This window comes from Rattus norvegicus, chromosome 9 (genome assembly GCF_036323735.1).
Source record: "Rattus norvegicus strain BN/NHsdMcwi chromosome 9, GRCr8, whole genome shotgun sequence".
Classification (NCBI taxonomy): domain Eukaryota; kingdom Metazoa; phylum Chordata; class Mammalia; order Rodentia; family Muridae; genus Rattus; species Rattus norvegicus.
In genome coordinates, this window is record NC_086027.1 from 121,137,491 (window position 1) to 121,165,372 (window position 27,882).

A 27,882-nucleotide genomic window follows, 5' to 3' on the forward strand; every position below is an offset into this window, starting at 1 on the left:
ATGGTGAGTGAGGATAAGGAGCAGGGCTGGGGAGAAAGAGAGAAAAAGCAAGCAAGGCAAGCAGGGAGAAAAATGCAGTAGGCAGGGAGGGGGGGTGAGAGGGAAGGTGGAGGGAAGAGAGGGAAGGATGGAAAGGTGAGAGGGAGGGTGAGAGAGGCAGAGAAACAGAAAGACAAAGAGTACAAAATTTCTGGATGATATAGGAAGAGCTTCTGGGGAAGGGAAAACTCGGCCCCTGCGCTGGAAAGTTCAAGGTACAAGGTGGGGTATGCCAGACAGGCCCTGTTACACGTGGGGACTGAGGAGTGCTGGGAGAACCTGGAGGCCCAGACAGCTTTGGTGTGTTAAATATATGAAGGTCAGCTGATTGTAGGGTCTAAATCCCAACAGCCACAAAACAAAACTCTTGTTTCCTCAAATCTCTCTTTAATTGTTAATATCTTGGGCACCCTCCCACTTGTGGGACAGATCAATAACTCCACTGCAAGTTGAGTATGGGGGTTATGCACGCTGTATACCTCGATTCCTGGAGGCAGAAGGGAAAGAGACTACTGAATGTTGTAAGCTGAGAGCAGGTTGAAGTGAGGACCTGGTAAGCACAGGGTCACCACTCACGAAAGGGAGGAGCAAGCGGCTGGGCAGTGGTAGGTGGTGTGGTGGGTCCTTCCTGGGGCTGGGCGGGGAGACAGATGAGAACGCTATTGGAGGACAAGCACAAGTGCTACTGAAATGCAAATTCCTGTAGATCTGGAAAAGGTCTGGTCCCAGGCTTGATGCTAGGGCCGAGAACTGTGTACCTACCCTGTACCTTCAGCTCACTGTAACCCTTAAGGAGGTGCTCAAGTCACTCAAGACTACTGGCCAATTGGAGTCTTCAATGCACCTGCCAATCAGAAGAGAAGGCGGGCTTTTCCGGGTTCCTAGGTGTAGGATTTGTTTAGTAGTTAAGTAGTCTTAACTGGTCCTGGCTGCTGTGCTCTCTGTTCTGCCTTTGGATTCTCTGAGGCATGTTCAGGCAAGCTCCAAAGTTGCGACATGGTGAGCACAGGGTCACTGCACACAAAGGGGCAGAGAGGGCGGGCGGACGGGCGGGCGGATGGACGGACGGACCGGCATGGGACTGAGCAGTGGAAGGTGGTGTGGTGGGTCTTTCCCCGGGCTGAGTGGGAATCGGCGGCTACCCATGAGGTCTTAGCCACTCACTGGATCCAGCGGCAGTTTCTGAAAAACTTCCCTGTAGGGGCTGCAACTGTGCAGAGCATTTGGCTTGTGTATGGAAAGATCCTTGGCGGGATCCCAAACTCAGAAGCCTAGTTTCTACAAGTTCTGTTCTTAGCATTTAACATTAAGGTGTAAGAACCATTTGGAGTTATTTTGTGGAGGTTGTGGAAGGCATCTCATGTGCTGGGTAGCAATCCAGTTTCCAGCTGTAATGTAAGAGTAGAATTGATGATGTAAAGGATGTGCTAAAGGTCAGGAGATAGCAAGGCACACCAAGTAGAATTTAGCTGAGAGAGGACTGCCTGCAAAACACCCCACGTGTAAGTAGTAAGCTAACCAGGCCTGTTAGAGATTAGGATGCTAGGATACATAAGTTTGTTCACCAGGATTGTCCAGAAATATGGCCCCAGACCCTGATTTGCAACCAGCCACTAAGCCCATCTCCATATCAAAGAGCAGGCCTCTAACAAACTGATCAATGGGGCATTACAGGATCACAATCAACAGTCAGGCCTGGTGTGCCATAAAGGTTTAGTTTTCTTCTTGAGAAAAGCATAGTTCTGCCACATGGGCAAGATGACACCCGGTGACAACCATTAGAAAATGTAAAACAACAAAACACTTTTATTGAGCGCTGGCCTGATCAAGCTACGCTTTCCCTCCTTTTCCTGAGGTCCCCATGTTTGAGCTCCTTTTGAAACTCGGGGACATGCTTGGCAGAGCCAGTAACCATCTAGGGCCTAGTCCTTGGGAGCTTTCCCTGGAGCCCTGTATATAGAGGTAAAACAGCTCCCCTAAAACCAGGAATATGCTTGGGGCCAGGGAATTTGGGAGGGGTTGCTTAAGATTCTGAGAATACAAGTCTTGCCACAATATGGGGCTATGGGTGTCTAGCCCACTATGGGCTTGGTAAGGAATATTTTTGAAATACACTGAGTTCCTTGTGCAGCACTGTTTGATTAGACTTTTCCTGAGTCTGTCCCATTATATGATGTTTCTGCTAACTTCGTAGTTTAACGTTTCTGCTGACTTCATTGATGTCTCCCGTTTCTTTCCATTTCCCTCATGTAAACTGTATACAAGGTGACATTCTTGTTAAGCTTACTTAGTTTTTTTTTTTTTTTGTTGCTTACAAAATAATTTATTTCTTTATAAAAACTGACCTAACAGTCAGGGCATATTTACATTTTAATCATTACCCAATTTAGTAAGAAACAATTCAATGCAAACTACAAAACAGCTTATAAAGTCAGACTTATACAGAACACCAAAAATAATAAATAGACTTACTAAAATAAGTAGGAAACAATTTAAATAGTCATCGTATTTTAAACAGGAATCCACAGAAGCCTTAAGACTTAAGGATTTATACAAAGTAGAAAAAACTACAAATAACTCCAAGCCTGTAGGATTCTGCTGTAGAGGGTTGGCTACTTAGAACATTTCTGGATTAGTCTAAGTTAGGATGGTCCAGCTGTGTTTCCTCTGCTTCCAACTGTCCTTCTTCCTGTGTGCTGGCAGAAGGAACGTCATGTGGACCATCAGCAGAGATCAATCCATTTGACTCTTCTTGATTCTCACCAGTACTGCTCTCTTCAACTGTCACGTCATTTTCTAGGGACTGGCTATTACTCAATAGCTTTGCCTGCCTTCTTTCCAAGGCCAGTTGTTTATTTCTCTCAATTCTCTGCTGCTGCTCTTCTGTTAGGTTTCTACTCGCTTCAGAAGCAAACCTCTTGCTGTCAGATGAACTTGTCACAAAGGCATCAAATCCAGTGGCAGCTGCATCAAGGCTGTTAGTTTCCTCAACTTCATCGTTATTGTTAACAAAATCTTCATGTACAATAGGCAGATCAAGTCGAATTCGTTTTAAACAGGTCTGAACCTCCTTTTTATTTCCTAGGTTTTCAACTCTGTCAATAAAATCTTCAAATTGCAGTTTGGGGAATAGCCTATGCGCCCAGTGCTCCATGTGTCTGATTAGCGTTTTCAAGTCTTCAGCCTCATGACCTTTCCCCTTGAATTTTGTCTTATCAAATACATGCCTTAAGGCTGGAAGCCCTCTCTCTGAAGTCAATCTTGTAGCATCTAGCTTGGGTATATTCCTTTTAACTATTCTCTTTGGCGGAACAGGAACAGGTGCTCCACTCCCTTCATCAGCTTCAGCTTCTGCAGGATCTCTCTCTGGAGAGCCCGGAGGTGGGAAGGGAGGAAAAGTTTCATCCTCTACATGTTCATAATCTGGTATTTCAAACAAGCCATTTTCTTCTTGCTCCAACATTTTTTCCTCACCCAAACGGCGGCCACCGCCAAGCGTGCCAACAGCACTTCTCCAAGCTTACTTAGTTTAAGACCCCACCCCCACCCCACCCCCCAGCTTTTATACTTTCTCCCTTCTCCTTTTCCTATGTTTTTCTTCCTCTGAGACCTTCCACTTAGGACACTGTCACTAACCTACTGTTTTAGGGCACTGGTGTACTTAAACATCCTGGAAATGTTTGCTGTGTAAATGTCCTATCTAAGTGGTCAGACTTGTATCCTCCAGTTTATATTTAAATTGTTCAAAACTTAAACTGGAACCTGAACGTAAAACAAACTTAAGGGTGACAGCATACATGGACTGTAAAATCTACCTAGGCTAGATTCTCTTTTAGCATTTTAGACCCAGCTAACTGGATCTTTGCTGGTCTTTGCTACTTTGTGGTTTCTTTTTCCAGGCTTAAACCTCCTCCTCTTCAGCCCCCTCCCCCACCCCCATTTCACCCCCTAACACCAGATAGGAGAGAAACAAGGATGGAGGAGAAAAAGATCCTTGAATCTAATTCCTTGTACTCAGCCCACAAGCTTGAGTCGAACAGTCTCCGCTGCGGGGAGTGAAGATGCAAAGCCAATAGTTACATTTGGGGGGACTGCTGGTTAATACAGCTGCCTCACTCGAGTTTGTTTTTCCTAATTTTTATGCCCCACAGTGCCATAGAAAGCAAAGCCACAAGTTAACAAACAATTCTCCAAAATATGCACAGAATATCGGTTCTTATCCAGAGGCACCTCCCTGTTCCTTCCACCAAGGTTGATAGAACTTTCAGCCCCTCCAATCGTTCCATGCCTCAGCAGGCTGATAAATTTGCCTACAGACCCTGACCCACTTTGACTGCCTGGGTACATACAAAGAATAGGGTCAGTTCTAAGGCACAAACAAAATAGCCAAGTGTGGGGAGCCGACTTGCCTGAGACCCCCAACATTGAGCTAATTAGGACAGACAAAGAACATATGAAAGGACACCTAAGGACAAGGTCACCTAAAGGACAAGCTGAGTGGAAAAACCTAAGGTTCCAGCTAAAGTGCGGATACCAATCTGGGGGTCAGAGTTGCTTAGTAACAAGGCTTGCCAGGAGCACTGACACAAATCTGGTGTTCCAACAGGTTTGCCAAGTGGAGGCTCCTGACCTTTTGTTGGGAGCTAGCTCCATACAGCTAGCTTTGCAAAAGAACCAGCTTCCTATAGACTCCTACAGACCCAGGGCTGTGACATTTTGCTGAGAGCCAATTTCCTCCAGACTCACAGATTGTGACTTTCTACTAGGGCCCAACTTCCTACAGACCTAGGCCAACATCCCGCAGGAGTGAGCCAACTACCCTGTTGCAGGATGGGACAGCCAAGGAAGAAAAAAGGTGTAAACAAAATTCCCGAGGTCATTCTATTGGGCTTATTAAGATGACCAAGATACCAGGAACACATTACTCTGTCCCATCCAACAGGACAGTTAACGAAGTTCCAGGGGGTACCCAGAAGAGAATGGGGGACAAGAGACTTGAAGAAGGACACTAATACAAGTGTCTGATGAAGGTGACAATTTTATTTTTACAAGCTCTGGTTATATACTATAGCAAGACTAGGAGAGGAAGAAATCTTCAGGGGGCTGGGAGACCTCTATTTATTAGCCTATGATGAAGTTGGCTCACACCTGCGGGATGCCTAGGTCTGTAGGAACCTGACTCCCCCTCAAAGGTCATGAGCCTCCGTTTGGCAAGCCTGTTCCTAAGCAATGCTGACCACCAGATTTGTATCAGCCCTTCTGTAAGCTTAGCTAGAACAATGGTTTTTTTTTTTTTTCTCCACTGAGCTTGTCCACTAGATGAACTTTCATCTGTCCTTTGTCTGTCCTAATTAGCACAATGTTGGGTTCTCAGGCAAGTTGGCTCCCACATTCCTCAGCTGTATTTTTTTTTTTTTTCTTTTGAACTTACTTTCTTGTCGTAGCCCAGTGGCAAATATACTTGTCATTTTCCTAGAAGTGGTACCAAGATCTCTCCACACCTGGGAGAGTTGAAGATTCTAATAAAATACAAATTTACCATACTAGGGCTCTGTCTGCCCCTAGGGTGGGGCGGAAGGGCAGAGCTGGGAAGGCTTGTGATGAGTCATGCAATCTCTAATCCTCCAATAGAGGAGCTGCTACCATTCTCTGGGGAGCCTAGCAATCAGGAGGAGCACCAGTGGGAGGTAGCTTGCAGGTTCTTTCCATATTCTCTGATGTAGTTCATCAGAGAGCTGTGAGGGAGATTTTGCAGCCACCAGGAACAACAGGTTGGCTAAGCTATCGGTGTCCAATCTGACTGGACTGACGTGGACTGTGAACCAGACTGTGGTGCTGTTGGTACATGTGGTGTCCTGGGCAGAGGGCCTTGTCCTCTGAGCTTCTCTGAGTGTGGATTCCCTGGGGAGGAGGCTTTGCATCTGGGTATAAGGTGTGTTGATTATAATATCACTGCCAGTGTGCACACAAGCATTGCTCTTGGTGTGCAAAAGACAGATTTCAAAACTGAAAATCCAGTTTCTAGAAGTTCAGAAGATTGTATTGCAAATTCATTTTGTGTGATAAATTTTACAAATAGTTTAGAAACTGGTAGGGATGAGGTTATGAGAATCATCCTTTGGCAATACTTGGTTAAAATCCTTTTACCTTTCCACTATCAGCAGTCACAGTGAATGGAGTGATTCAGGGAAATTCAGTTCCAGAGTCCAAAAGGAGTTTCTGAGATGCAGAGGTTTCTCAGGTGTGCAGGGTGGGGTGTAGGTAGGTAGGGCAGATTGTACATCATTACTAAAATCCACATGGCATCATGTGCAAGCAGACATTAAATTATTCTTCAACCTTCGTTTGTGTGTGGGTTCAGGGGGGCTGGGTTTGTGTGATCACACAGGGGCATGGGAACTATAGAGCCATAACCCTCCTTTCTTACCACCTCCACACAGAGAGTGAAGGATTAAAAATTAATAATAAGCCGCCTAGCTACCCAAAAAGAAGAGGTAGGGTCTGTGAGAACATGAACTTTTCACCCCTCCCTTGCTGTACAATGGTTCCCGGAACATTCTTGCATGAAAGGTTTCCTGGAACAGCCACAATGACCCATAGCCTCCGGCCACAATGGTCCAATGGCCCTGTAAAATGTCACTACCCCTAATCACAATGTCACAAAGTCCTGGGTGTGTTGCCTAGTGTTACACATGACTAGCATATGACCTAAATGTATGGGCAGTTTGTGGTTTTGGAATTCCCCTCCTCCCTCCCTCTTGATCCCCCTGGTTTGTGGTTTTTTCCTTTATAAGCTCTGTGAAAATTCAGGTCGGGGTCGAACTCCTCTACTCCCTGTGTGGTGTATGAGTCTCGACCCCAGCATGCTGGCCTGAGCTCTCGTTTCATCTCGCCTACAATAAATCTTCCTCGTGTGATTGCAGCAGGTCGGTGTCTGTGTCCTACTGGGTGCGCGTCTTTCCCGAGACTTGAGTGGGGGGCTCCCTTCGGGGGTCTTTCATTTGGGGGCTCGTCCGGGATCTGCGCGACCACCCAGGGGTCCTAGACCCACTTGGAGGTAAGATTCTCTGTTTTATCTCAGCGCTGTGTCTGGGTCTGTGTCTATGTTCTGTCTGGGAATCTGGTGCGATCGCTGTTTCGGTTTTGCGGACGCTCAGTGAGACCGCGCTCCAGGAAGGAGAGCGGGGTGGATAGGGATAGACGTGTCCAGGTACCCACCGTCCGTTCGCCCTGGGAGACGTCCCAGGAAGACAAGGGGGGACCAGGGACGCCTGGTGAACCCCATCTGATAGGTCCAGAGGAGACTTTACTCCTTGACGACCGGTTTGTTAGGCAAGGTCTGCGACCTGCCGATCAGTTTCAGTGCCTCTGGTCGACACGAAGTCGACGTCGGTTTTGTTTTTTTTTTTTTTTCTCTTTTGTTTGTGCTCGTGTGTGTGAGTGTGTGTGAATTAAGTCCTGTAGTCTGTGTTTTTCGGTACCGGTTTAAGGTCTTAGTGCACTGTCTGGGCAGATGAAGGATTCCTGCCCTGTGCACGAGAGTCTTAGTGCACTGTCTGGGCAGAAGAAGGTTTCCTGCCCTGTGCACGGGTGGAAGAAGGTTCCCCACCCCGAAATGGCGCCTGTGAGTAGATGATGGATTCCTACTCCGAATAGTCTTTTTCTTTCTTTTTTTCCTTTTTAGAAAGCGCACCGGGGGACGCCCCAATCGCGCAGGCTCTGGGACTCGTGAGAGACGTTCCACGAGTCAGCCTTTGTTGGGTCCTGGCTCTGGGACGCGTGAGAAACGTTCCTCGAGCCGAATTTTGTCGGGAGGACCTGGCAACGGACAGTCAAAAAGATCTGACTGTGACTTTGGAGGTCGCGTTCGGCTGCCTATTTAAGTATAGGCACGGACAAGTGTGCTTAGATGTGTTAGTGTCTGTTGTCTGTATTCTGTTTCTGTGTTTGGTATCCCAGAAGCAGCTAAGGTTAAGCTGCAGTTTGGGCCAGGTACTGAAGGTACCAGGCATCTGTGGAAATTGGTTATAGGATGCTTTGTCTTGGTCTTGTTTGTCTGGATTGTTTTCTGTGGTATTGTCCAGTGTTTTTTTTTTGACTTTTGTTTCGTGTTTGAATTTGGACTGACGACCGTGTTTAAAATCTTGGACTGACGACTGTGTTTGAAATCATGAAACTGTTTGCTTTGTTCGTTGAAGAGTTTTACTTGGTCCCCTTAATGCTTAGTAAGAAACTTAATCTTATGGACCCCGCTCTAGTGGCGGTGTGTTGGTTGATAGCCAAAGTTAATTTTTAAAATAGTGTTTTATCTGTGCTTGTGCTCGCAGCACACAGTAGAGGGGAGCGAAATTAGCTGCGGAGCTGCTGCAGCGAGCATGGGGACTTCTCAAGTCTCACCCAATTTTTCTGGCTCTTCAGGAGCTGTTTAAAAGGAAAAGGCTTAAGGTAAAAAGAAACACTATAGAGAGATTTCTTAGTGAATTACTACACCTTGGTTCGCGATCTCTGGGAATCTCAGGGTGGACAGCTGAGATAAGCTGGAAAAGGATTTAAATTTTGCTTGGGAGCAAAGAATCTTAAAGGCGGAGTTTCAGCCGGTATGACACTTAGTGCTTAGCTGCCTAAAAGATCAGAAATGCTGTTAATAGGCTATAAAAAAGGGACAGGCTGTGTTAGAAATGCTACAGAAGAATAATCTAAAAAGGCTGAGAGCTAGGTGGGGCTATAAGGAAAACAAGAACAGGAAAAGAATTTCTGACATTTGCTCACAGAAGGAGAGTGCTCATTTAGAGAAGTTCTTTAAGGAAGCCTGCCTTATCTGCTGTCTTTATTCCAAGGGAGGAGTCAGTCTCCAGCACTAAATTACTTGGAGGTAGCCAAGGTCAGGATTAATGTTTTCTTTTCCATGGGCCTTTAAACCCAGTGAGACAGTTTGGTAAAGGGCTACTACTGAGGTCCTGATAGCCCCAGGTGAACTGGTTACAATTCTTTTATCAGCCCCCTGGCATCTAGCACCCAGGTTCTAACCATCTCTCCATCCTTTTGTTATTAGTTGTTACTAGAAGCCTAGTGTCATTTGGAGGCTGGTTCTCTTGAGAGGCAAAGCCATGGAGCTGACACTGACAATGGCCTTTTTGTTCCAAGAAAGGCCTCCTGGTTTAGCTGTGTGACTAAATGCTGTTTGCCCTCTTCGGTAGACTCTATTCTCAAGATTCTCTTGTTTTCTCACCATCCCATTTGATATGCTTGTTAGTAACTGTTACAGGTCTTCTTTACCACCGATGAAAGACGGAATCCTACTGGAGACCAGAAAAAAATGTTCCAGACACGGATAGAAGGCCCTCACTTCTGCCTGCTCTCTTCATACCCCTGAAGGTAGGGAGTGCTCCAGGTCTGCCCCCAGGCTCCAAGGGTGGGTCTCCTAGGGGCTGGAAAATGCCCCACCAATCTGGCTAAGATAAGGAAAAGATATGAAGAGAAAGTTACAGAAACTTGAAGGGTTAAGCTAAGTCGCTGAGAGAGTTATTGTAAGTTGATGCATGGTTCAGGGTCTGTGCAGAAAAGTGGACAGCACCTAATAGCTGTAGAAGAAGATGCAGAGAGACTGAAAAAAAAGAAAGAAAGAAAGAAGGTTAAAAAGAGCAGGAAGCTAGGGAAGAAAAGAGACTAAAGGAAGAGGAAATTAGAGAGCTAAAGAGAGATAAAAGACAAGAGAGGAACATATACTGGCCACAGTAGTTAGGGAACCTAGGAAGATAGTACCTGGCAACAGAAGAGAATTCCTGGCTAAAGATCAGTGTGCCTAATACGAAGAAAAAAAAAAAAAGACACTGGGTCAGGGACTGCCCCAGAAAGAACAAGAGGGGACACTGGAGAGCCTCTTGGTCCTAGAGTGCTGGCTATGTACAGAGATAGAAGGGAAGTGTGGATGCAGGGACCCAATGCTCTGTGCTCCTATGCCCCCCTCCAGTGGGCCAATATCCAAAGACCTTGGGTACAGGGGCCTACTGGCAACAAACAATACTTATGGACTGCCCGAAGAACAGTGGACCTTGGCGTGGGCCGGGTAACCCACTAGTTCATAGTCATCCCTGACTGCCCCTATCCCTTGCTCATGAGAAAATTGCTCTCCAAAATGGCTTGCGTGGGCTGAAATGGCTGGGTGAGGCCATGTGTATGCATATCTACAGACTGTGTATGCGGAGCTTAAGACCTGTCTCAGTGCACCAGTACCTGATGCTGGGAGACGAATGGCTTAGCGCTGTTCTACTTGGAACATATCACTCCTGCCAGCCGGGCACTAACAATTATCACCCAATCCAGGACTTAAACTGTGATAGAGTGGCTGATGTTTGCCTTTGAATAGAGTGTCCCAAAAGATGGGACCACTGGTCAGCTGCCATGGACTAGATTCTCCACCGGTTGGGGACAATCTGGTCACCTTGCTGCCCAATCCGGACCTGGAGCCACCACAGCACGAGTGTCAAGCACTGGCAGAAGCCCATGGGTGGAGGAAAGACCTCTGCGACTGGCTGATTGACCCCTGCTGAAAGCCGAGGACCTTGTCCACAGACGGGAACAGTTCTCTTCATGAATGAAGGTCAGAGACAAGTGGGTGCTGCCATGGTGGACAACACAATGTCATCTGGGATGACTGAACCTCTACCCCCCCAGTACATCACTGCAGATGCCTTTACCATCTCTTGGATGCCCTGGTGAAGCCAACAACTGTGAGTACTATTCATTGCTCAGGATATCAGGAGGGAAGAGATTCAGTGACATGGGGCAATAACGAAGCAGATAAAGTGGCTCGAAAAATGGTTATGCAGGAGCCCATCCTGGTTGCAGGCCTGCAAGAGACAGCCACTGAGAACTAGGATCGGACTAAGGGATGGCCTCACTTAGAAAAGGCCCAAATTGCTTAAAAGATAAAGGACAATGGCACATTGAGGGGAAAGCTATACTTCCCAGAGAACAAAGAAAAGACTCACTTTGCCAAATACAGAAATGGACTCATTTAGGAGATAAAAAGTTTGTCCAAGTAGTTAAGTGTATGTAATAGACTTTAAGATTTTAGCCAGAGAGACAGTAGAAAGTATAAGGTATGTCAATAAGTGAATGCTTAGCAAGCAAACAGGGCAAAGAGACCTAGAGAGTTTGGTGAAAAGTCGAAGTGAACTTCACTGAGATAAAACCAGAAAAATATAATCACAAGTATCTCCTAGTGCTTGTAGATACTTTTTCAGGAATAGATAGAAGCTTTCCTCACCAAACAAGAGACGGCCTCTGCAATCATCAAGAAGATACTGGAAGAAATCTTCCTCCGATTTGGAATGCCCAAGGTAATCTGGTCAGACAACTGGCCCTACTTTCGTTGCCAAGGTAAGCCAGGGTGTGGCCAAGTATTTAGAGGTAAATTGGAAATTACATTGTATTTACAGACCTCAAAGTTCAGGACAGGTAGGGTAAATAAATAGAACTCTAAAAGAGACCCTGACCAAATTAACCATGGAGACTGGCACAGACTGGGTGACACTCCTTCCCTCTTGCTCTCTTCAGAGCAAGAAATACCCCTTCCAGATTCAGCCTTACCCCCTTTGAGATCTTATATGGGGCCTCAGCCCCCCTGACTGTATTAGATGATGTTACTGAACCAACATGTCATAGTGCCATAGTAATAATGATTTGTGTGCCAGGCTAAAAGACCTACAGGTGATACAGAAAGAAATCTGCTCACAGCTGACAGCAGCCTATGCCCCGGAGACCCCTGAGACATCCCATCAGTTCCAGGTTGCAGCTACACTGAGTCCAGACATTCGAGCCTCGCTGGAAAGGACCGTACCTGGTGCTGCTGACCACCCTGACAGCTGTCAATTCTCAGCCCTCACCAGCCATGTACTAGCTGTTGGGGCTGAGAGCTGGGACCTAGAGGGAAATTCAGTCATGTTTGTCCTGGGTTCTATCAAGATAGGTGTGGGATAGGCTTGATTTCCATTACAAATGATGTAACATTGCATATGTTAGTACTCTTAACACTTCTTGGGACTGTGCCTCAGGGATCACAGTCCGTATAAGCTTAGAAGTTCTAAAAGCTAGTCATGACCTTGGTGGATAGGCTTGGATAGTGTCCAGGTTAGAATCCTCATGTTAAGACTACAATACCAAGCTGTTATGTTAGATGAAGCTGAGTTCTCCATGAAGTTCTAGGATTAGAACTATTAACAAAAAGAAGAAGTGGGGAATGAAGGATTAAAAATTAATAATAAGCCGCCTAGCTACCCAAAAAGAAGAGGTAGGGTCTGTGAGAACATGAACTTTTCACCCCTCCCTTGCTGTACAATGGTTCCCGGAACATTCTTGCATGAAAGGTTTCCTGGAACAGCCACAATGACCCATAGCCTCCGGCCACAATGGTCCAATGGCCCTGTAAAATGTCACTACCCCTAATCACAATGTCACAAAGTCCTGGGTGTGTTGCCTAGTGTTACACATGACTAGCATATGACCTAAATGTATGGGCAGTTTGTGGTTTTGGAATTCCCCTCCTCCCTCCCTCTTGATCCCCCTGGTTTGTGGTTTTTTCCTTTATAAGCTCTGTGAAAATTCAGGTCGGGGTCGAACTCCTCTACTCCCTGTGTGGTGTATGAGTCTCGACCCCAGCATGCTGGCCTGAGCTCTCGTTTCATCTCGCCTACAATAAATCTTCCTCGTGTGATTGCAGCAGGTCGGTGTCTGTGTCCTACTGGGTGCGCGTCTTTCCCGAGACTTGAGTGGGGGGCTCCCTTCGGGGGTCTTTCAAGAGCTCTAGAGCGTGGGGTCAGTAGTGGCTGGAGGGTCAGAAATATAGCAGTTTAGGGGTCAGTTCGAGTCATTTTTGTTGGAGTTGGGAAGTCTGTGTTTTTTCCATTTGAATACACATGCAATCGTAGGTAATATTGGTCAAGTTCATATTTTTCCTGGCTGAGTTTCCTTAGGTCTTTTGATTAAAACTTGACTATAATTTGGGGCTTATGTTCTTGCCTTTTTTTCTCTACATCTCATTTTTTCACAAATGTGCTAAAACTTTTGATCATTGTAGCTCTTTGATAAGTACAGATGGAATCTCCATTGTGCCAAAATGTGTACTATTTCTTCATAATCCTGTTGATGATTCTGACGTTTTTTCACATGGCAAATAGCTTTGAAATCAGCTGTCCTGTTATGTATTATTAGATGTTTTCTTTAGATTTTCTTGAATTTTTGCTGCAAATTTAACATACCGAACATTGCTTTTTTAACATCACTGTAATGGTGTTGTTTACAGTTATATAAATTGGTAAAAGATATTCTACATAATAATTCATTTAGCAAGCTATATAGTATGTGTGCGAAACTGAAACTGATATGAAATAATGTCCAAAGCCATAGAAAGAGGACTTTAGTATACACTTTAGTGACACAGAATACATCCTTAGGGTCACGTAGACAAGATCTTTGTAAGTATGACTTAATTGAGAAAACAAAAAAAAAAAAGAGGAAATAAAGCATGGTCCAGAATTGGACAATGAATCTGGATGTGACACAGGGTTGTGTCTTAGCAGTAAACTCTGATAGCAATAGGTTGGGATTTTCCATAGATATCTACTAAAACTAGTTAAGACTGTGTTTTTATAGTTGATATAAAGTTGTGCATATTTAATATATGTATTCTGATACATGTGGACATAATACCTACACTCAAGCAATCCCATTCTATGGAGTGTTGTATTGGAATCATGGCTCCACAGCTGGCCAGTACGGTTCCACGTGAGACAGTTTCATTGGTGCTGGGAGGTGGGGGGGTGCACAAAGGAGGAAAAGAGAAAGAAGGGGCGAAGGTCAGGAAGGGTTGGCTTTTTATTTGGGTAGGGACATAACTTCTTGCAGGTGAGGGTAGGAGATGGGCTAGGAGGACACTGGAAATATATGACAACAGATGCACAGGTCCCTTTTCACCTCTGGGTGACGTCACTTCTTTTTTTTTTTTTTAATTATTTATTTATTTATTATAGATGAGTACACTGTAACTGTCCTCAGACACACCAGAAGAGGGCATCAGATCCCATTACAGATGGTTGTGAGCCTCCATGTGGTTGCTGGGAATTGAACTCAGGACCTCTGGAAGAGCAGCCGGTGCTCTTAACCACTGAGCCATCTCTCCAGCCCCGGTGACGTCACTTCTATCGCTGGGTTTGGAGACAACCTGCAACCATAAAGCCGGTTCCTCATACCAACACTTACTTCTCATAAAAATGACAGAATTGCCATGGATCCCAGCAGTCTTCTCAGTATAGTTTCCGTGCACTTGAAATTAGTTTTAAGAAGTACCAGAATTCTCATGTTCATTGCAGTTGTATTCATACTTGCCTAACTATGAAAATAACATCAATGCTCATTTGTTGAGGACCAGCTAGGTGCCTCTAGGGGACCTAGGGTGCCTTGGGTTAAAGGAGTGGATAAAGGATTATGCACTTGTAAAGACTCTCACAGTCAGTGCTTTATTGGTCATAAAACAGCATGTAATTATAGCTTAAGCATTATCAACCCATTTCTTTCTCCCATATAATTTTAACCTTTAATGCACTGTTATTGTCTGATGGATCTGAGAGCTTGAACCATTTTGTCAACTTTGCAGGTAGCACTCGAAAATGAAGGGTGACCAAGCCAGCTCAGTCAGTCAATAGGGTCTCAAGGGAGAGAGTGAGGATTGAGAGGAAAAAGAAAATTAGACAATATATAGCATGATTCTAGCCAGTGCTGAGGCTGAAGCGGGTCTATTTTTCCCAGTCTGCTTTTCTACCATTTTTATTACAAGCAAGTTATAAGGTCAATTCTAGGTCAAGGAACAAACAAGGCACAAATACCTGTGATCATTGTTTCTAGGGGCTCATTAGTTTAACAGGAGAGAAGGAATGTTAATAGCCCAAATGTAAATATTCTTACCTGAACCTACTTCCTAAGTCCTAGTCCTAGTCCAAGTCCAAGGTCAAATTCCTGCCAAATTCCTATAGAAGGGCAGAAAGCAGAGAATCTAGCTGAAAGAATCTTCTTCAAAGCGTTTTTTCCCTTATGTTTATTTAGAACATTATGTGGAGAAGAGAAATGAAATATCAAGCTTTCTGTAGCAAGAGTTGTTGTAGATGAGAAGCAAATGTGCTATTAGAGTATGCTGTAAAAATGCAGAAAGGGGCTTTATTTGAATGGAATGAGAGCCCTCTGCCAATGAGTCATACTGCATGAAGAAGTAAAAACGAGGTTAAGAAACAGATTGAAGGGGTTGGAGATTTAGCTCAGTGGTAGAGCACAAGGCCCTGGGTTCGCTCCCCAGTTCTGAAAAAAAGAAAAGAAAAAAAAAAAAGAAACATATTTACTGTTTTGTTTGAGTTTAAATAGTAACGATAAATTACAGTTGAACAAATATGTAAAAGTCTTAGATAACTGACTCGGCTCTTTGTTTTCTCTGTTCTAAGTAACTTATCTTAGATGGTAATACTTTCATTTTTGCCTTGGAGAAAGCATTTAAACATTTAATATTTTTATACATTGGTTTATTTTGGCTTAATGCATAATATAGTTAATGTAGCAATTTTGTACAACATCTCATTTCTATTTGAATAGATATTCAAACTTTAGTTTTTCTTAAAAACAATTATGAGTATTGCTTTGGAATGAAATGAAAAGCATTGTAATTCCACATTCCTAACTAGTGAAAGCTAACACAAGAAAGTGACTGCTTTTCTTTCCTGCGTGATATATATTTCACATTGCTGAGAACAAAACTTCTGATTTCACATATAGAATGGGCCCAAGATGAGCTTGTCATGAATTCCTGTGTTGCAGAGTATTTGATCGCATTATGAACCCAGAGACTGTCCAATTTACTGGCAGGGGCGGGGGGCAGGGGAGCTGTTTCTAATTGGTAGGGCTCAGCCATTACTACACAACTTTGCTACCAAACATAGTTTTGAAGGTAAACATAGTTTTAGAAGGAAGCACTCATATTTGTAAGTAATGTATAATTGAGTGGGTGAAAAAATGATGAGTCAGGTTAAGATCTGACAGAATAGGATATGCCCAACTCTCAAGAGAAGAGGGAAAAGAGGCAATATAAGAGGAAGCAGCGGGGTTGGGGATTTAGCTCAGTGGTAGATCACTTGCCTAGCAATCAAAAGGCCCTCGGTTTGGTCCCCAGCTCCTGGGGGGGGTGGGGGGCAGAGAAAAGAAAGAAGGAAAAGTAAAGAGGAAGCAGCACAGAGGGTAAGAGGAGGGGGCAGTTTTACCTGGAGAATTTTACAGATACAGGCAGGCTAAAGACAGAAAAGGAGAAAATGAGCAAGAGAATGAGAAGAGAGCAGTTTACTAGAGTCCCTTTGAGGCCAAGCACAGCAATTCAGTCAGAAGTGAAAGACTCAATTTGAATTGGTTAGCATGAAGAGTTTGAGCTAGAAGAGCAGAGTTGACCAGCCAGAGTTCAAAAAGAAGAAGAAAGGGTGATTTTATTTAACAGTTAAGTCTCAGATGCCCAAAACACTCAAGTGCCCAACTCTCCTGAGCCCCCTCTGTGTTTGCCTGGTGCTGAGCCTTGCTGATGCATGTGGAAGCTTTAGTTCCTAACAAAGGAACATCTTGATCTTTCTGTTTGGCACCTGGGCAGTAACACCCAGTTCCTGATTTTTGTTCCTGTTTTTGTCCTGAGGGCATAACCTATTTTTCCACTGTGCTTCCAGGAATTCTCCACCCAGTGAACTTGGGGTGTATATTCTGTGAACCTCAGTAAAGCTTTGGCATTTTCTTAGCACAAATGACCCTAGTCTGTGTCTTTTGTTAAATACTCCAGGCCTATGCCCCCTCATTCTAGACCTAGATCAGATTGTACAGAAGCTATAAGCTTCCATGACTAGGCCTAGATTATCAGAAGCAGGAAGTAACCCTTCCAGGTATTTTTACATTCCTATGTGATAGTCACTGTCTACAAAAATAGAACGAGTACTGTAGGTATCACAATCTTGCTGCTCCTATCTTTATGATTTTTCTTTTCTTTTTTTTTTTTTTATTCTTTTTTTTCCGAAGCTGGGGACCGAACCCAGAGCCTGGCGCTTGCTAGGCAAGTGCTCTACCCCTGAGCTAAATCCCCAACCCACGATTTTGCTTTTCTTTGTTCACTACAGCTTCCCTTCTTTGCATTTTCATTTAAGCAATATTGAATTAAGTTTTTAAATGAGAGTAGATTCTCATGTAATATATCCTGACCACTGTTTCCCCAACCTGCACTCCCGACTACCCCCCACTTCTATCCTTTCCCCAAGATCCACCCCCGCACCCATTTCCTCTTCAAAAAGGAGCAGACCTAACGGACAAAACAAGATAGAAAAAGACAAGGTGAAAGCCTTCATATTGGACAAGGCAACCTGATAGGAAAAATCTCAAGATCAATCCAAAGAATCAGAGTTACACCTGCTTCCACTGTTAGGAGTCCCGCAAAGACACCAAGCTAACAGCCATAATATATAAGCAGAGGACCTGGCATAGACCCATGCTGTCTCTATGCTTGCCATTTAAGTTTCTGTAAGATTCCTAGAAATCCAGTCAGTGTTAGTCATGGGTTCCCTCTCATATCAAGGGCCTCAAGTTAAACCAAACATTGGTTGGCCACTCAAACACGTTTGTTACCATAATGCCCCAGCACATCTTAGGAAGGACCCATTGTAGGTGTGTGTGGGTGTTGGGGGCCGAGGGGTGTTTCCAGGTTTCTCTTTCTTCTTTTTAGCCTGTAGAGTACCTTCTCTCCTCAAAGAGACTAGAACACAGGGGCGAAGGCTCCGAGCCTGCACTCGCTTGACCTCTGCATTCTGTGTGGAATTTGTCCTTAATGATCAGGCCATGCTGTCAGTTATCTGAGAGAAAAGTTTGTCCTTGCATCAGCATGGATTGTTTAAGGATCTCAAGGGACCTCCTTGGCCAACAGCTCAACCAAATGTAACTTATTAGCAACATCGAAGCCCTGTCTGGTTTCAAAGGATGGTAAGTTCATACTCCATATCCTCCATTACCAGTAGTTTTCATTAGGGTCACCCTGGTCATCCAGGAAGTTGTCATTGTACTGGATTTCTATACTAACTCCCAAATAACCCCTAATTCCAGCTGTTTCTTCCTGCATTGTACTTTCCCCTGCATCCCCCTCAACTGATCCTCCCTACTCCTGTTCCCATCAAACTCTGGTCTACTCACAGAAATTATTCTATTTCCCCTGTAGAAAGAGATCTGTGCTTCCTCCCTAGAGTCTACCTCTTTAACTAACCCCTCTGGGTTTATTACTATTTACCTAATAGGTAATATCCACTTGTAAGTAAATGCATGCCATGTTTGTCATTCTGGGTGTGATTTCTTTAGTTGTATTTTCTTGCCTGTAAATTCATGATGGCATCTTTTTGAACAGCTGAGTGATAAATGTACCACACTTTTAGTGTACCCCATAGGGCTCAAAGTGAGTCTTAACTGCAAGGAGATCCCCCAAGTGAGGCATGAGAATGGAGTTTAATGCAAAGGCAAGAGTTTATTTTCTCGAGTGTCGGGGTCAACCTTCAGTCAGCCCCTCTTAGCGAGGGACTGGAAGGTGACCCCAATGGCTGTGACAAGCAGTTTTTATACTTTCAGGGGTACAGGTTACATTAGCAGGTTTACAGTTCAAACTTATATGGCATGCCTTTGAGCTCTTATGTGGGACCAGAGGATCAGGCTACTCTCAGTACATTCTGCAGGATTTTCAAGAATGTCCCTGGTCCTCCCAAGAACTCTGGGTGGAGAATGGAACTTGTCCTAGCCTTGGCCAGAGGCCTGAAGCTGGGTTGTTACCTAATCTTAACCAGAGGCAGTTGATGTAAAGCTGGCAAAAGCCCTTAGGGTCCCCATAACCTACCTGCTTTCCACCAGGCCAAGCCTCCTGACAGCGCTTAGGCTTCAGTAAGAACTAGGGTCCTTCAACCCATTCTTCAGTTGAGGTATTTTTCGGTTGTTTCTAGGTTCTGGCAAGTGTGAATAAATATGCTATGAACATAGGTGAGCAAATGGCCTTGTGGTAGGGTGGAGCACCTTTTAGATAGATGCCCAAGAGCTTTATAGCTGTGATTTGAGATACATGGATTCTCAGGGTTCTGAGGCACCAGGACTCTGAGGAAATGCTCATTTCCATAGTGGCAGTATTAGTTTGCACCCTACAAGCATGGAGAGTTATTACCCATTCTCCACATCCTTACCAGCATGACTTGTCACTTGTATTGATCTTAGCCATTCAGACATGTGGAAGATAGATTCTCAAAGTAGTTTTGATTTGCATTTCCTTGATGGCTGAGATGATAATGATTTCTTTAAGTATTTCTCAGCTTTCTGAGATTCCTCTTTTGAGAATTCTCTGTTTAGATTTATACCCCCCCTTTTTAAAAAAGATTTATTTATTTAATGTGAGTGAGTTCACTGTACCTGTCTTCAGACAGGCCAAAAGAGGGCATCAGATCCCATTACAGATGGTTGTGAGTGACCATGTGGTTGCTGGAAATTGAACTCGGGACCTCTGGAAGAGCAGTCAGTGCTCTTAACCGCTGAGCCATCTCTCCAGCTCCTATACCCCATTTCTTAATTGAATTTTTTGCTTTAGAAAGTCTGTTTTCTTCGGGTCTTTATGTATTTTATATATTAGGCCTCTATAAGATATGGATTTGTTTAAAAAAATATTTTCCCGTTCTTTAGGCTGCCACTATGTCCAATTGACTGGGATTTTGCCACAGCTAATCCCCTTTATATATTTATTTTTTCATTTGTTGGCAAAGATGAGAAACAGAATACACAGGATGAGTATTGGCATGTAATATCTTAAAATTGTTATTACAATCTTGTAGTTCATGTTTAAAACACTTTCTGTCTGTCTTTCTGTCTCCTTTTATTTTGGTACCATTTACGTTGTGTGATTCTATTCATTATAATCTAATTATATTGTTTCTCTGGAAAATGAAAGACCTGCACCTACAATTTTATAATCTGAAAATTTACTATGTTATGAGTTTCTTGAGGTTTTGATAGTTTGGGAAACAGTTTTAGTGTCCTCTTCTGAAGGCTTGTCTCTCCTCATTTCTTGGCAAATCTGTGTATTCCAATTGTTGCAATCATCAATTTTTTGGTTTTCTGTGTGTGTGTGTGTGTGTGTGTGTGTGTGTGGTTTGTTTGTTTGTTTTTGCTACTTAAATGATTGATATTGTTAACACATTTGATTTGGGTTTTTTAAACTTTCTGATATATTATTGCCTTTTTGTCCTAGTTAGCTTCAGTTGTGAACATTTTAGAGCCTACAATCATCTGAGGGTCTCCCTTGAGGGCATGCCCTCATCAAAATGTCTGCATGCTGTATCAGTGAGAGATTGTGTTGTGATGATTGATGTGGGAAGGCTCTACACTGAGGGTGGCAGGATCCCTAAGCAAGTGGGCCTGGGCTGGGTAAGAGAGCTGGCTAACTATGAGACAGTGACCAAGCAGGAAACACTACTTGTTCATGGTTTTTGCCTTTTCTTGAAGCTTGAGTTTCTATCCTAAGCTCCCAAACTGATGGCTGTCATGTGATTGGACCAAGCAAGCGAACCTGTTTATTTCCTGAGATGCTTTTGGTTAGAGAATTGAATCAAAGTAGGAGAGTAGCAAGTTAGAACAAAAAAAAAAAAAAAAAAGGTTATTTTGTTGCTGGACAGAAACTAGAGAAACTAGAAATGTTCTCCTTTGGAGGAACCTGGTAAACATTAGGGCTTGAGATGGTAATACAGCATAGAAAGCTGTATTCAGAGCTTAGTCGGCTGTTGTTGTAGCACCTGGAAGACTGGAGTCATGGAAGTAACGCAGTCAGAAGTTGAGGTCATAGGATTTCAGTGGAAAATAGACTCCATGAAAGATCTAGCTAGAAGTCATTTATGTGGTATTTTGACCCCAAATCATTCTTATTCGGCCCATGCTCTGAGAAATTGAGTAAGGCAGAATTAAAAAATAAATAGCTATATTTCTTAGGTGAAATATTGAATCTGTTAGATGATTATTACTAGTAACTCATTCTGGACTACAAGAAAAAAAACAACAAGTTGAGCAGCAATAAATCCAAAGTCTGTGGTTTGTAGAGAAAAGCAGCCCTGGGAAGTTACACATGACAGCCAAATGCTGAGACAGAGGCATGAATTTTCAAAGAGATTATCACCATTAAAGAGAAGGTCTTTGCTCAGGATTGGAAGCCTAAGAAAGTGAATTAAGGGAAACAGTCCCTCCTGCTAAGCCTTCAGTTAATGGAAGGGGGAATTGGCAAAGTCATTCCTAGACCCAGGAAGGAACTTCATATAAAACCTGCTACTACTGGTCCAAGCTTGGTACCCAAGTTCTGGAAATCAGAAATATGGAAAAATAAGGTTATGGCTTCTTCCCCAATGGTTTCAGTTCAGCACTGTTCCAGCCATCTGTGTTTGGCAGAGTGAGATCCCCAGTGAGGGAGGACACTGTGAGAGTGCATGGGATGAATCTGAGGATGAAGCCTGAGTTGCATTTGAGACTACAAGATATAGAGATACCCAAGTTATGAGACACCTGTCATGGAGAGCTGCATATAGGGAGTTCAAGGGCCATCTAAGCCTTTTGAAACTGAGGCTCCTTGTGTCTGAGACAGAGCTGCAGGGCTTGGTGTTTGTCCTGCTGGGTTTCTTGCTTTGGTCCAATCTTCCCTCACTATGTACACATTCCTCTCTACTGGAATGGGAAGGGGTATTCTGTGCCTTTGTATGTTGGAACGATATAACTTGCTTTCTGATTTTAAAAGATGTGGCAATCAAGAGTGTCAGAAGTGATTTGGTGCATTTGAAGACTGTATGGGCTGCTGCAGGCTATTAGGGTCATTCGAAGCTCCTGATTAGCTGCCTGTGAGGGATGGTTTGCTTAGAATTGACTTGTTTGGACTTTTCCAGTTCTGGGAAACAGAAACTTAGGCCTAGTTTCCCAGTCTGTCAGTTTACAACCTGTCTTGGAGGAGTCAGCCTTGCTCTGGCCAACTCAGTTCTCTCAATAGAAGCTGTTGTAGGAGGAACCTTTCTAGATGATTAGTTATTGGGGATGACATTTGAGTGTCTATAGACTCAACCCATTTCCTGTGTGGGGTTTGTGTGTGGGGTGTGTGTGTGTGTGTGTGTGTGTGTGTGTGTGTGTGTGTGTGTATTGTGTAGTGGTTTTACCTGATTAGTCAGCCTCCTTCCTATGTTGTCTTGCCTTCAGCATTATAGACTCTAACCCTAAATCACATAAGATGCAGTTGAAGCAATTACTATTCACTGCTAAGGTATTTTGCAAGCCTGTTTCTTTTTATAATTTAAGTTTTGTTTTTGTTTTTGAGGACAAAGCTTCTCTATGTAGTCCTGGCTGTCCTGAAAGTAGCTGTTTAGAACATGCAGCCTCAAACATAAATGGTCCACCTGCCTCTGGCTCCAGAGTGCCAGGATTAAATGTGGGCCATCATGCCCAGGTTTTTCTTTGTTTGTTTGTTTGTTTGTTTGTTTGTTTGTTCGTTTTTATATTATTGGCTGATGGGTTGGACTGTGGGTTTTGGCACATGTCAAGCATATGCTGCTGTGTTGATCTTCATCCACGTTATGAATTTTGAAATTTGACAGAGAGCATATTCTGTTTCTCAGGATGGCATGTATGTATTCATGACATTCATACTGCCTGGCTATATTGCCTGAGCTCTGAGTCATTGGATTGCAGGTATATGACATTTTTCCTACCTGTTGCATTTGTGTTGATTTTTTTAATGAATATGTATATTTTGCCTGTATGAATGAATATGCACATCATGTATGCCTAATCCTCATAGTAGTTAGAAAATGGCTTCAGAATTCCTGAACTTGGAGTAATCAATAGTTGTGAAGCTCCATTCTAACTACTAGCAATTGAGGCCAATTATTTTTAAGACCAGCAAGAGCTCTTCACTGATGAGCCAGCTCCTGTCCTATGTTGCTTATTTAGGATCAACATTTACATTGCCAATATTTTGAGCTATCTGTTTGTATCTGTTTAAACATTCATTCCCTTGTAGTAAGATCTCATTACTGTTACAGTTTAAACTGGGCCACCTCAAGATTCTGGAAGAAGAATACTGAACTGCAGTGAATGTAATTCTTTGTAGGATCTCTAGTAAAAACCTCTGAGTCCTTTTCTATCTTTCCTGTTTGTTTGATTAATTTTTCATAGGGGAAACAGGGTCTTAATATGTACCTCTGGCTGTCCTGGATAGACCTCAGATATACCTGCCTTTGCCTCCTCAGTTCTTGGATTAAAGACATGAGCCTATATGCTCACTTGATATTTTTTGCAGTTAGTAATTGTTCATACAATTTCTCTGTGTGCTTAGTACTGCTCCTCTCTCTCTCTCTCTCCATTAGTTAACATTTCTCTTGCAAGGCTATATCCTACTCAATGAGCAAAGAAATGACAGAGGTAAACCTTATTACTCAGTTTTCTTCTAAGATGATTTGGTAATTACATTAGAACATCTGGGTCAAGAAATAAGTGGGGGAAGCACCAGAAGCATACATTTACAGTGATATCTGTATCATGGTTTCTGTTTTACTAATGTATGGGATATTTCAGGATGTATTGACCTATGATGATGTACATGTGAACTTCACTCGAGAAGAATGGGCTTTGCTGGATCCTTCACAGAAGAGTCTCTACAAAGATGTGATGCAGGAGACCTACAGGAACCTCACTGCTATAGGTAAGACAGTGAATTTTCTTTCAGTTTTTAAAATAAGGAAACGAATGTTCCTTTGTTACTGTTGCTTTTCTGTAACTTCAATTGAGAATAAAGGAAAATGAGGTGAAAAGGTCAGGTTCACTGAAGATAGTAACTTAAATGTTGCCTAATTTCCAATAATATATCATACATTTTCTGGTATTGTATTTTAGGTTACAATTGGGAAGACCATACTATTGAAGAACATTGTCAAAGTTTCAGAAGACATGGAAGGTAATTTTCATGTGCAAGTTGGTATGAATATGCCTCTGAAGAAATGTTAGTATGTCCTGGAACTTTTAAAGAAAAGCAACAGTGGTAAAGAAAAAAGCACTTCTCTAAGTTTATTGATTATTAAATTCTCACAAATCCATGTACCTCAATGTCAGGTGTCTGATTTGAAAGAAAACAAGGAAACAATGCCTTAACAAATATTACCATTTGAATCATAGCCACATTACAGCTACTCTGTATACCTGCCAATCTGTTTAGTCTCATAACACACACACACACACACACACACACACACACACACACACACACGCACAGAGAGAGAAACAGAGTAGGTGATAAGTTTATGTTTCTAATAGGCAAATATATCATAGTAAAGCTGATTACTCATATAGTAACATTGTTAAGTTTAAGTGAGAGGGACAGTTTATGAGAGTCAAGAATGTTTTTGAAGAGAAAACTTAATTCTTATACCATATGTCTATGATGAACAAAAAATCAAACTGTATGAATGATGCAATGTGGAAATATTTCATTTGTTATTTTAACAGCTATATCCTGTGTCACAATGGATACAAGCCATGTGAGCACAAGGATATTGAAAGAAGCAATGTCTCCCCACCCCCAGAACAATTAAGATATATGTAGTAGTCCACATTTGAGCAGACTTTCTCAGTGTGATACAAGTTTATAATTAGTTGGTTTCCCAACTTCATTGGGAATATATCCATAAAGTCACATAGCAGAAAATCCCTATGAATACTAGGATTGTGGAAATTCCTTTCTGTTTGTCCTGGTTCACTTTGCTGATGTGGTATGCAAACGTAGTGTATTTCACAATAATGGAAAGCATATGAATGTACTCAATGTGGTAAAGCTCTGAGCTCTTCCATTTCTCTTCAAATATATGAGAAATCTCATAGAGATAAAAGATGGTACAAATGTGAGCCATGTAATAACACTTTTACCAACCCATAATGAATGGGAAACCATGAGTGTAAACAAAGTGATACAACCTTAAGATGTGATTCTTCTTTACAATTAGACCAAATTATAAAATTAATTTCCAATTATTAGATTCATTAGTTTAGTGGTAAAGCTTTCACATGTGCCAACTATCTATCTTTGCAGGCATGAAAGATGTCATACTGGAGAGAAACCCTCTGAAAATACTCAGTGTTGTAAAGCCTTTGCACAACATAGTCCTCTCCAAAGACATAAAAGCACACATACTGGAGAGAAACTCTATGAATGTAAGTCACGTGATAAAGCCTTTACATACTATTCTCAGCTTCAAACTCTTGAAAGAATTCATGCTGGAGAAAAACCCTACAAATGCAATCAATGTGGTAAAGCCTTTACATCTCATAGTTCTCTCCAAGTACATGAAAGAATACATACTGGAGAGAAACCCTACAAATGCAATCAATGTGGTAAAGCCTTTGCACAACTCAGTCATCTCAAAACGCATGGAATAACACATTCTGGAGAGAAACCTTACGAATGTGAACAGTGTGGTAAAGCCTTTACATCTCATAGTTATCTCCAAGTATATAAAAGAATACATACTGGAGAGAAGCTCTATGAATGTGATCAATGTGGTAAAGCCTTTGTACTTCACAATGCTCTTAAAAGACATAAAAGAATACATACTGGAGAGAAGCTCTATGAATGTGATCAATGTGGTAAAGCCTTTGCATATCATAGTTATCTCCAAGTACATAAAAGAATACATACTGGAGAGAAACCCTACAAATGCAATCAATGTGGTAAAGCCTTTGCACAACTCAGTCATCTCAAAACGCATGGAATAACACATACTGGAGAGAAATCCTACGAATGCAATCAGTGTGGTAAAGCCTTTACATCTCATAGTTATCTCCAAGTACATAAAAGAATACATACTGGAGAGAAGCTCTATGAATGTGATCAATGTGGTAAAGCCTTTGTACTTCACAGTACTCTTAAAAGACATAAAAGAATACATACTGGAGAGAAGCTCTATGAATGTGATCAATGTGGTAAAGCCTTTACATCTCATAGTTATCTCCAAGTACATAAAAGAATACATACTGGAGAGAAGCTCTATGAATGTGATCAATGTGGTAAAGCCTTTGTACTTCACAGTGCTCTTAAAAGACATAAAAGAATACATACTGGAGAGAAGCTCTATGAATGTGATCAATGTGGTAAAGCCTTTGCATATCATAGTTATCTCCAAGTACATAAAAGAATACATACTGGAGAGAAGCCCTATGTATGTGATCGGTGTGATAAAGCCTTTGCATATCAGAGTTATCTCCAAGTACATAAAAGAATACATACTGGAGAGAAGCCCTATGTATGTGATCGGTGTGATAAAGCCTTTGCATATCATAGTTATCTCCAAGTACATAAAAGAATACATACTCGAGAGAATCTCTATGAATGTGATCAATGTGGTAAAGCCTTTACATCTCATAGTTCTCTCCAAGTACATAAAAGAATACATACTGGAGAGAAGCCCTATGTATGTGATCAATGTGGTAAAGACTTCGTAGTTCCGAGTGATCTTAAAAGACATAAAAGAACACATACTGAAGAGAAACTTTACAAATGTAATGAATGTGGTAAGGCCTTTGTCTGTAATGCTAGTCTCCGAAAACATAAAGCAACACATACTGGAGTGAAACCTTTCGATTGTAAGCAATGTGGTAAAGCCTTTGTAGGTCAGAATGACCTTAGAAGGCATGAAAGAATTCATACTGGAGAGAAACCTTACGAATGTAATGAATGTGGTAAAGCCTTTTCACAATCAAGCCAACTCCAACTACATAAAAGAACACATACATACTAAAGAGTAACCCTATGAATGTAACCAATGTAGTAAAGCCTTTACTGTGATCTTCAAAGGTATGGTGGTTTAAATATACTTGGCCCATGGCAAGTGGCAGTGTTAGGAGGTATGGCCTTTTTGGAGTAGATGTGACCTTTGAGGAAGTATGTCAATGTGGAGGGGGGATGGGCTTTCAGACCTCATGCTTAAACTCTACCCAGGGCAGAAGAGTCTTCTGGCTGCCTTCTGATCAAGATGTAGAACTCTATCCTCCAGCACCATATCTGCTTGGACACTGACATTTCTTCCACCTTGATCATAGACTGAACCTCTGAATCTGTATACCTCCCCTCCCCACAATTAAATGTCCTTTCTAAGAGTTGCCTTGGTCATGGTATCTTTTCACAGCATTAAAACCCAAATCAACACAAACAGCATAAAAGATACCACACTAGAGAGAAACTATGAATGTAGTGAATATGGTGAAGCCTTTGCACATTTCTATAGTTCTCACTATAATAAAAGTATTCATACTTGCATTCACTGAAACCCTGTGAATGCAGAAAATAGCATTCTTGAGAAAAGGCTTATGAATGGGCTCAATGTGGTAAAGTCTTTGTGTTTTGAAATCTGCCAAAATACTTAACAGTTCAAACACATGGTCAAAGTAAATGCCAGGAGTCTATTGGAAACCAGCTGAGTTAGAAGGGTAGGGATTATGAATAAGGTGGTTGGGTGTGCAGTTAGTGCTAGAATGTTAGGGTTTAGGGTTAAAGTTTTGGGGGGGCAGTGTGGGTTAAGGAGTGGACGGGTAAGGTTAGGTTGGGGGTGTTTAGTGTTAGGGGGTTAGGCAAAAGTGTGAATTTGGGGAAGGAAATGGGACGAGCTCGATTGTGGGACAGGGAGGGATTAAAATGATATGTAGTATTCATAGAGTCCTCGAATACAAAAATAATCAAGTTGAACAGCTTGAACG

The 27,882-nt window shown here is 42.6% G+C and overlaps 2 protein-coding genes and 1 pseudogene across 3 annotated transcripts; 2 read left to right on the forward strand and 1 right to left on the reverse strand.

Annotated features, from left to right (window-relative positions):
• The first annotated feature begins 716 nt into the window (after positions 1 to 716).
• LOC120093136 (zinc finger protein 431-like) lies at positions 717 to 27,285 on the forward strand. Of its 2 annotated transcripts, XM_039084936.2 has the most exons (5): positions 717 to 1,038; positions 23,716 to 23,842; positions 24,034 to 24,094; positions 25,223 to 25,344; positions 27,128 to 27,285. In XM_039084936.2, the coding sequence occupies exons 1-5, from the start codon at positions 1,036 to 1,038 to the stop codon at positions 27,154 to 27,156; spliced, it is 342 nt and encodes a 113-aa protein (XP_038940864.1). In that variant the 5' UTR covers positions 717 to 1,035; the 3' UTR covers positions 27,157 to 27,285. The 2 variants fall into 2 exon arrangements, with proteins under 2 accessions (XP_038940864.1, XP_038940865.1); XM_039084937.2 differs by having other exon boundaries at positions 763 to 1,038; positions 24,034 to 27,285.
• On the reverse strand, positions 2,323 to 4,244 carry LOC120094818 (TIMELESS-interacting protein-like). The gene has a single exon (XM_039084951.2). The coding sequence runs from the start codon at positions 3,500 to 3,502 to the stop codon at positions 2,672 to 2,674; it is 831 nt and encodes a 276-aa protein (XP_038940879.1). The 5' UTR covers positions 3,503 to 4,244; the 3' UTR covers positions 2,323 to 2,671.
• Positions 25,405 to 26,809, forward strand: LOC134480440 (putative zinc finger protein 826; annotated as a pseudogene).
• Positions 27,286 to 27,882: the final 597 nt, after the last annotated feature.

Coding starts and splice junctions, on each gene's coding strand:
- LOC120093136 (XM_039084936.2), top strand. Junction 23,843..24,033: donor CAGGAACCTCACTGCTATAG/GTAAGACAGTGA, acceptor ATTGTATTTTAG/GTTACAATTGGGAAGACCAT. Junction 24,095..25,222: donor AGTTTCAGAAGACATGGAAG/GTAATTTTCATG, acceptor CTATCTTTGCAG/GCATGAAAGATGTCATACTG.
- LOC120094818 (XM_039084951.2), bottom strand. CDS start 3,502: ATGTTGGAGCAAGAAGAAAATGGCTTGTTTGAAATACCAGATTATGAA.